The 10,508-nt window shown below is 41.3% G+C and overlaps 1 protein-coding gene across 1 annotated transcript; it reads left to right on the forward strand.

The window, feature by feature from the left end:
* Positions 1 to 210: 210 nt before the first annotated feature.
* On the forward strand, positions 211 to 3,126 carry LOC132634685 (uncharacterized; the record flags this gene model as incomplete). Its single annotated transcript, XM_060350683.1, has 1 exon — positions 211 to 3,126. A coding segment is annotated over one exon (2,916 nt), but the record flags the coding sequence as incomplete, so codon positions are not given.
* Positions 3,127 to 10,508: the final 7,382 nt, after the last annotated feature.

Below are 10,508 nucleotides of genomic sequence, written 5' to 3' on the forward strand. Positions count from 1 at the left end.
ACTGACATTGTTTCGCATAAGTTGTCTCTTGATCCATCCTGCCCTCCGATAAAGCAAAAGAAGAGAAACATTAAATCGGATTTGAGCTTAAAAATCAAGGAGGAGATCTCCAAACAGTTTGATGCGAAGGTCATTCGAACTACGATGTACCCCACTTGGCTAGCTAATATTGTTCCCGTGCCAAAGAAGGATGGCAAAGTTAGGGTATGCGTGGATTATCGGGATCTCAACAAGGCTAGTCCAAAAGATGATTTTCCCCTCCCGAATATACACATGCTCATTGATAATTGTGCGAAGCATGAGATGCAGTCTTTCGTAGATTGCTATGCGGGATATCACCAGATTCTAATGGACGAGGAAGACGCAGAGAAAACAGCCTTCATCACACCTTGGGGGGTGTACTACTATCGGGTAATGCCTTTTGGGCTCAAGAACGCGGGTGCCACCTACATGAGAGCCATGACTACCATTTTCCATGATATGATCCATAAAGAGATTGAAGTCTATGTGGATGATATCATCATCAAGTCGCGGAAAAGCTCAGACCATTTGGCAGATTTGAGGAAATTCTTCGACAGGTTAAGGCGATACAATCTGAAGTTGAACCCCGCAAAATGTGCATTCGGTGTTCCTGCAGGGAAACTGTTGGGTTTTATTGTGAGCAGAAGAGGCATAGAGTTGGACCCCTCGAAGATAAAGGCCATTCAGGAATTACCTGCCCCAAAGAGTCGGAAGGATGTGATGAGTTTCCTCGGGCGTCTCAACTACATCAGTCGATTTATAGCACAATCAACGGTGATATGCGAACCAATAATCAAGTTATTGAGGAAGGATGCTCCTACAAAATGGACTGAAGATTGCCAAAGAGCCTTTGACAAAATCAAAGAATATTTGTCTAGCCCGCCCGTTTTGGTACCTCCGGAAGTTGGAAGACCTTTGCTGCTATATTTGTCCGTATCGGAGAATGCGTTTGGATGTGTATTAGGACAACATGACGAAACAGGAAGGAAAGAGCGAGCAATATACTACTTGAGCAAAAAGTTCACACCTTACGAGGCACGGTATACGTTATTGGAACGCACATGTTGCGCGTTGACTTGGGTTGCGCAGAAATTGAGACATTATTTGTCTGCGTATACTACTTACCTCATCTCAAGGATGGACCCCCTCAAGTATATTTTTCAGAAGCCTATGCCTACTGGGAAGCTAGCCAAGTGGCAGATGTTGCTAAGCGAGTTTGACATTGTGTATGTTACTCAAAAGGCTGTCAAAGGGCAAGCGATAGCTGATCATCTTGCAGAATATCCTGTGGGCGAAGAATACATACCCCTTAAAACCTATTTCCCGGATGAAGAAGTGTTGTTTATCGGGGAAGACCTCGCAGAAGAGTACCCAGGTTGGAGGCTGTTCTTCGACGGGGCGGCAAACTCTAAAGGAGTCGGCATTGGAGCAGTTTTGATTTCAGAGTCAGGCCAGCATTACCCCATTTCAGCAAAGCTCAAGTTTTTGTGCACCAACAATATGGCGGAATATGAGGCTTGTATTCTTGGCCTCAGAATGGCTGTCGACATGAATATACAGGAACTTCTGGTTATAGGTGATTCAGACTTGCTGGTTCATCAAGTACGAGGCGAATGGACCACTAAGAACATAAAGATACTTCCATACCTGCATTGCGTGAAAAATCTATGTAAGAGATTCATCAAGGTGGAATTCAAACACGTTCCGAGGACACAGAATGAGTTCGCTGATGCTTTGGCCACTTTGTCTTCTATGATTCAGCACCCGGACAAAAATCGCATAGATCCTATCAAGGTAAATGTGCACGATCAACATGCTTATTGTTTCTATGTGGATGAGGAGCCTGATGGAGAACCTTGGTACCATGACATTAAGAAATACCTTAAGGCAGGAGACTATCCGAAAGGCATAACCAGTGTTCAGAAGAAAACACTTCGGAGATTAGCAAACCATTTCTTCCTAAATGGAGAAATCCTGTATAGGAGGACTCCGGACTTAGGGCTATTAAGATGTGTTGATGCTAAAGAAGCGACCCGTTTGATTGAAGAAGTGCATGGTGGCACGTGTGGGCCTCATATGAATGGTTTTACACTGGCCAAGAAAATCCTTCGCGCAGGCTATTTTTGGATGACTATGGAATCAGATTGTATCCGTTTTGCGCAGAAATGTCACCGATGTCAGATTCATGGTGATTTGATTCGAGTTCCGCCGAATGAATTGAATGTTACGAGTTCTCCGTGGCCTTTCGCAGCTTGGGGTATGGACGTCATTGGTCCTATCGAGCCAGCCGCGTCGAATGGGCACAGGTTCATTTTGGTAGCCATTGATTATTTCACAAAATGGGTGGAAGCATCTTCGCACAAGTCGGTAACAAAGAAAGTGGTGGCAGATTTTGTTCGGAGCAGCATTATTTGCCGATTCGGAGTCCCAGAATCAATCATAACAGATAATGGAGCTAATCTTAACAGTGATCTAATGCGGGAGATTTGCGAGACATTTAAGATTACCCATCGCAATTCCACTCCTTATCGCCCTCAGATGAATGGTGCAGTTGAAGCAGCCAACAAAAACATCAAGCGAATACTGAGGAAGATGATCGATAATTACAGGCATTGGCACGAAAAACTGCCGTTGGCTCTTCTCGGGTATCGTACTACCGTGAGGACTTCAACGGGGGCAACGCCTTATCTTTTGGTCTATGGGACAGAGGCGGTGTTACCTGCTGAGGTAGAAATACCATCTCTAAGGATCATCCAAGAAGCTGAGTTAAGTGACGCTAAGTGGGTACAGAACCGATACGAACAATTGATGCTCATTGACGAAAAGAGATTGAATGCAGTTTGTCATGGGCAGCTTTATCAGAACAGAATGGCCAAAGCTTTCAACAAGAAAGTACGACCGAGGCAATTCAAAACGGGGCAATTGGTACTGAAACGCATATTCCCATGTCAAGACGAAGCTAAAGGAAAATTTGCGCCTAACTGGCAAGGACCTTATATGGTTCATCGAGTATTGACTGGAGGAGTGTTAGTCTTAGCAGAAATGGATGGTGAAATATGGCCGAAAGCTATCAACACAGATGCCGTCAAGAGATATTATGTTTAGGAGCTTTCTGTTATTTGTTTGTAATAGTCCACAATACTTTCCATGTAATGGAACTACTCTCCCGTGGCGGGATGCGTAGCAAACCTATGTCGGGTTGGATTTTTAAGATAAGATTTCCATCTTTTTGCTTGTAATTTATGAACTACGCTTGACCTGATTCCCACGGGGGATACGTAGGCGGCCAGCATAGGCCTCGGTCACCATTTTACCTAAATTTCATATTTACTTGTAATTTATGAACTACGCTTGACCTGATTCCCACGGGGGATACGTAGGCGGCCAGCATAGGCCTCGGTCACCATTTTACCTAAATTTCATATTTACTTGTAATTTATGAACTACGCTCGACCTGATTCCCACGGGGGATACGTAGGCGGCCCGCATAGGCCTCGGTCACACCATTTTACCTCAATTTCATATCTACTTGTAAGATGAACTACGCCTGACCTGATTCCCATGGGGGATACGTAGGCGGCCCGCACAGGGCTCGGTCACACCATTTCAGAACCTCAATTTTATTTCTGCTTGTAATTATGAACTACGCTCGACCTGATTCCCGTGGGGGATACGTAGGCAGCCTATATAGGCTCGGTCTCACCATTTTAAAAGCTCAACATCCTTTGCGCCAGAAACTGGGACAATTTTTTTTTTTTTTTTAAAAAGGGCATCACCGCAAGGTGACAACGGGAGACTTAGAAGGATATTGCTTCAACAGAGTCATCGGGCAGAAGAAAACTTCGGAAAAGGGGCATTCGCTTTGTTTCACAATGTGTCACAGTTCCGAGTTCAGCAGAAATTATTTATCACCATACAATACACTTTACTATGCCTATTTTTCGGAAAAAAGGTGATTCTAACCAGACTGTTTACTAGTCGGCCAAGACTTAAAATGAGCGGAGGTTACAAGTTCAGACGAAGTTGAAGGCATGAAGCGCCAAGAGCCGGATCCCCCAAGTTAACGCGAATCAACCCCCTCCCCAAACTTACAAAATTTTCTTTGGATACAGGTTTCCAAGTTGCAGAAGCTAAAACATGTACAGCCTCGTAAGGATGGCGCGTCAAACGGTTTGAGCTTTTCTATCAATTATTCTTTCAAGTATCAATAACTTTCGACAATCACAATAAGCTAATCCTGCAAATTATCTTTTTTTTCCAAATATATATTAACGCACAAATATTTTCTATTGCTTTCGAGTACATTGCTTTATTTACTTTCAAATGCCCCTGCGTACGCTCGCGACCACATTGCACTGCACCTGCATTGCTCACCGCTTTTCATATATTGCCTGGGCCAGGCACCGCCCTTTTAAATTTCTGCATAAGGCTGTGCACCGCCTTTCATATGATGCATGGGCTGCGCACCGCCCTTCGCATCACTTTCATATATTGCCTTGGCCATGCACCGCCCGTTTAAATTTCTGCATAAGGCTGTGCACCGCCTTTCATATGATGCGGGAGCTGCGCACCGCTCTTCGCATCGTTTTCATACATTTACTGGGCCATGCGCCGCCCTTTTTAAAATTTCTGCATAAGGCCATGCACCGCCTTTCATATGATGCAGGAGCTGCGCACCGCTCTTCGCATCATTTTCATACATTTACTGGGCCATGCACCGCCCTTTTTAAAATTTCCGCATAAGGCCATGCACCGCCTTTCATATGATGCAGGAGCTGCGCACCGCTCTTCGCATCATTGTCATACATTTACTGGGCCATGCACCGCCCTTTTTAAAATTTCCGCATAAGGCCATGCACCGCCTTTCATATGATGCAGGAGTTGCGCACCGCTCTTCGCATCATTGTCATACATTTACTGGGCCATGCACCGCCTTTTTTAAAATTTCCGCATAAGGCCATGCACCGCCTTTCATATGATGCGGGAGCTGCGCACCGCTCTTCGCATCGTTTTCATACATTTACTGGGCCATGCACCGCCCTTTTTTTTAAAATTTCTGCATAAGGCCATGCACCGCCTTTAATATGATGCGGGAGCTGCGCACCGCTCTTCGCATCGTTTTCATACATTTACTGGGCCATGCGCCGCCCTTTTAAAATTTCTGCATAAGGCTATGCACCGCCTTTCATATGATGCAGGAGCTGCGCACCGCTCTTCGCATCGTTTTCATACATTTACTGGGTCATGCACCGCCCTTTTTAAAATTTCCGCATAAGGCCATGCACCGCCTTTCATATGATGCAGGAGTTGCGCACCGCTCTTCGCATCATTGTCATACATTTACTGGGCCATGCACCGCCCTTTTTAAAATTTCCGCATAAGGCCATGCACCGCCTTTCATATGATGCGGGAGCTGCGCACCGCTCTTCGCATCGTTTTCATACATTTATTGGGCCATGCACCGCCCTTTTAAAATTTCTGCATAAGGCCATGCACCGCCTTTCATATGATGCAGGAGCTGCGCACCGCTCTTCGCATCGTTTTCATACATTTACTGGGCCATGCACCGCCTTTTTTTTTAAATTTCTGCATAAGGCCATGCACCGCCTTTAATATGATGCGGGAGCTGCGCACCGCTCTTCGCATCGTTTTCATACATTTACTGGGCCATGCACCGCCCTTTTAAAATTTCTGCATAAGGCTATGCACCGCCTTTCATATGATGCAGGAGCTGCGCACCGCTCTTCGCATCGTTTTCATACATTTACTGGGCCATGCACCGCCCTTTTAAAATTTCTGCATAAGGTCATGCACCGCTTTTCATATGATGCAGGAGCTGCGCACCGCTCTTCACATCGTTTTCATACATTGCATGGGTCATGCACCGCCCTTTAAAATTCTTGCATAAGGCTGCGCACCGCCTTTTCATACATTACATGGGCCATGCACCGCCCTTTGCATCACATTCATATATTACACGGGCCAGGCACCACCCTTTGTGAATTTCTACATAAGGCTGAGCACCGCCTTGTGCGTGGGCCACGCACCGCTCTTTTTAAAATTTCCATATAAAGACATTGCACCACACCTTTCCTGTTTTATTATTATTTTGTTAATGCCCGCATATGCTCGCAGCCACATTGCGCCGCGCTTGCATCGCTTTATTTCAATATTGGTTCTTACTGACTATTTTCATCTAGTTTAAAGTTTCGCAGGAGCTTTAGCGCAACGTGGAACTATTTCTTCTGCAGCGAACTGGGGCAATACGTCGGGGAAGATAAGCAGACTTCACGACAAGGGTCAAAGATCTACCTCGAACACTCGGCTCCAAATTCAAATTTCCCGTTCACATTCCAGCACAATCAATTTTCAGGGTTCTAGCACAATATCCAGTGTCATCATAATTCGACACCGGGACAATATTTTTTGCGAAGATTCACATCAAATCGTGAGTTGCCGGTCATAGGTGTCGTAGTCTTCCTAGAACTACACACGGCCTGATTCTCGTGCAACCCGAGATATGTAGGCGATTCAGAGACCAGAGTTCGGCCGTAATTTTCTTTACCCTTAGTCCTCCACAATCCTTTAGCCGAGACAAAATAGGCTACTAAGTCAACGTCTTTGCCCGAAAATTCTTTCATCATTGTCAGGCAAAGAGGGACAAGTTGTTGACACCCAATTTTGTCCCGCCTCTCCCCCGAAATACCTATTAATACTTCTGGTATTTTGAGAAATTGAAAAATATGCATTTAAATTTTACTATAATTATTAGTCTTTTATTAACACCCACGTTTATTATCCTACTGCAATTATTATTATTATTCTTATTTTTATCATTATTATTATCACTATTATTAATTATTGTTACTATTCTTAAATTATTATTATTACTAATTTGTCATTAATTATTATTATTCGGGTTATTCCCAATTACCATCATTATCATTATTATTATTAATTAGTATTATCAGTGTTATGTTGTTATCAATTATTAATCATCATTATCATCGTTGTTTCATTATGATCGTTGTTTTCATCGACAATTGTTATTTATTATTATTATTTTATTAGCATTATTATCATTATCATATCGTTTTATTACTGTCATTATTATTATTATTAATTATCACTTTTGTTATCATCAATAACTGTTATTCTTTTATTATTATTATTATTATCATTAATTTATTACCATTTACTGTTATTTTTATTATCAATAATTGTTGTTTATTATTATTATCATTATTTTTTTTATTTATTATTATTAATTACCATCTTTAGTATTATTATTAATTATTATCATCATTATTATTGCTACTTTGTTATTAATCATCAATATTTGTTATCCATTATTGTTGTTGTTATTATTATTATTATTATTATTATTACTACTATTAGTATTATTATTGTTATTATTATTATTATTATTATTATTATTATCATTATTATTATTATTATTATTATTATTATTATTATTATTATTATTATTATTATTATTATTATTATTACCACCACAATCATTATTAGGGGGGCATCAGTATTATCATCATCATTTATCGTTATCATTGTTATTGATTATTGATACTATTATTATTATTACTATTATTATTATCATTATTTGCAGCGTTATCACCGCTAGTTATTCGTTACGGTGTTTAGTATCATTGAAACTGGCATTTCTCGGCATTTTATCAACTCCCGCATGCACATCGCATTTATTTTCGCGCATTTAAAATGATAGCTTTATTTATCGTTAACATTTTTATCACACGGTCATTGCAACAGCATAAATTTTATTATCCGGGTCTTTTCTCAATCACACATTTTTTCTTTTCGTACCAGGTAATATTCTGGCACCCTTAGTACATCGTTGATCAAAATCGGTCTCTTATTCAAATTTAGGAGTCAAACTATTTCTTGCACTCGGTCCGCATTTTGACTTACCGGACTCCAAATTAAAGCCCGATTGACTCTTGATAATTTTGGACTAGTCCATATCCCTTATCTCAATTTTTAGAATAATCCATGTTTAATTTACTAGTCCGTTCTTTTAATACCCAGTCTAAAATTTGACCCGGTCCACAAATGGACCGGGTCCAATTCATTTTTTAGCCAAATAAGGAAACCCTTTTAGGGTTTTCCCCATCATTTTCCTCTATACCACCGCCGCACCCTCCATCGTCTCCCTCCCCTTTTCCCCGTCGTCATCCTCATCACTCGCCACCTCCGCACCACCACCTCCACCTCCCACACCATCGCACCCTCACCGCCACCCACCTCCGCCGTCTCCACCCATCTCTCCGTCATCACCCCTCTCGCTGTCACCTACCGCCTCCACCAACCACCATCGTCGCGTGAATTCCACCGCTTCATCCGACATCTCTGACACTCCACCCCACGCCTCTGACACCTCTATTTTCTCGTGTTCCCCCATCGCCTCTCTCCTCTCCCACGTTACACCCACGTCTCCACTGCTCTGACACCACCACGTTGCCACTGCTACACCCACGTGACCGCTGCCACCTCCATCATCCCCCATTCCTCTGTTCCCCACGCGTATCACCTTTTATTTCGACACAATGCAAAGCAAAATGGGGATAAATAGGGGTGGCGAATCGGCATCTCAAAGGGGAAGAAGGAGGAAGAAAGGGACGCAATCTAAAAACCCCCTAAGAATCGAAGTGCTTGAATCGCCAAAATTTCCCTTAAAAATACGAGTCTTTGATTGTTCCAGTTCTTCTTTTAAAACATCGATTTTTAATTTTCTCGATATCGGCACAAGAATATCAAATCTGGTTCTGTTCTTGCTTTGAGTGCTCGTTCAAATTTGAGCACCCACGATTTCGAATTTCGAAGTGTTTCGAGGTATATCGGAAGCTCGAGTTCCATTTCGCTGCACCCGGAGAAGGTGCGTCAATTCCTTTGTGTTTATTTTTTATCTTGTTGCATTTTTTTAGCTTCATAGTTGTTGCGTGTTAGCATTAGATATTGTCTTTATGATTTAGCGATTATTATGTTTGATTCAGTGAGTGGTTGGTGAAGTATGTTATATGCTGATGGATTAAACAAATGCCTATGTCTTAATCGTGCTTAGTAGTCGACAGTGTCTATGTGTTTATCTCGGAATCGTGCTGTTTAGTCTCTATATGGTTGGTATATGTCATGTTTTGGGTATGATAAGGTTATATTAGGTCTATAATGCTTTTATTGATATAAATTTGATTATGTGAGTTGATTAATGGTGGTGTTACTCATATTAAGTGTGCATAAATGGAGTGTTTAGTCCTGTCTAGATTATGTGTCCTCAATCAATGAATTTAAATCATGTTTAAGGGTATCCAAATTCTTGTGCTCATATGGTATTACTGGTTTGAGCCTTCAAAATAGTTATTCCTGAAACTGTTCGGTGTCCTTTCGTTTTGTCTTTTATCGAAGTACAGTCACAGCTCGATATAAGTGGGAATAAAAATAGGTATACAGTTATGTCCATGTAATTATCCATTTCCGCCAAGCGTTGAAGTTTGAGTTCTAACAAATGGATATAGGCTTGCTTATTTGTGACTCTTGGCTGAAAATCTTTTAAAAAGATCTGTTGTAGTTTGGTGTGAAGGACAAGGAGTCCAATGCTTAGTTTGGTGTTGTGGATTGAACGATTACCTATATGGGAAGCCCTAAAAAAGCAATCAATCTTGACGTGAGTTTGAAACATCTCTAGAAGCTTGAAGGTTCTAAATCTGTCAAGCCTTTGCGCTAAGTTAGGTTTGGATCTGTTTTCACATTCTCCTGTCCTTTGTTTGTCCAAATGATTGCATAAAAAAAACGAATTAAAATATGTATGCTATCATGCTTATATGATGGAAGAACCAGAATACTTTGCCCTCTAGCTCAATATGAAACATAACTTCATTTAGCATTTTCTTTCACTTTTCATGCTTGTCCTCTCCCTATTCCCTTCTGATTTTTCAAATAGGCTTAAGGTACATAATTAACCAGTACATGTACACTTATCTGATTTCCTTTTGTGGTTTGTGATACATCATTGATAGTCTAGGGTCACTGGTTGTTCCCATTTCAGAGCAATGTAAATGCTGATGGTTGAGTTTGGAACTGAAATTACTCATCTCTGGTATAGAATGTTGATATGAACCAACGTAGACTAATTCTGTTTGAAAAGGATTGAGGAAAAGGATTTCAACTCTGAACCATGTATTGAACTGTTTTTTCTATCTATATGACTATAAATTACTTTATGTTAAGAAGTAATGGTTCGACATCTGTTAGAATTCTGCGTTTATGCTGTAACTCGCCAGTTCTCTTTCACCTCGGCTGTTGTTTTCTTTGTTGTTCCATGATATATTAAATCTTGTGTTCAAATAATACATTACGTTGACTAAATTTGGAATTGGTACCACTGGACGGAAAACCTGTTTTTTTAGAGATGAACCGTGAGCGGTTGGCAGGGGTGATATTTGATGTAGTCATTAGTG

This window comes from Lycium barbarum, chromosome 4 (assembly GCF_019175385.1).
Source record: "Lycium barbarum isolate Lr01 chromosome 4, ASM1917538v2, whole genome shotgun sequence".
Lineage (NCBI taxonomy): Eukaryota > Viridiplantae > Streptophyta > Magnoliopsida > Solanales > Solanaceae > Lycium > Lycium barbarum.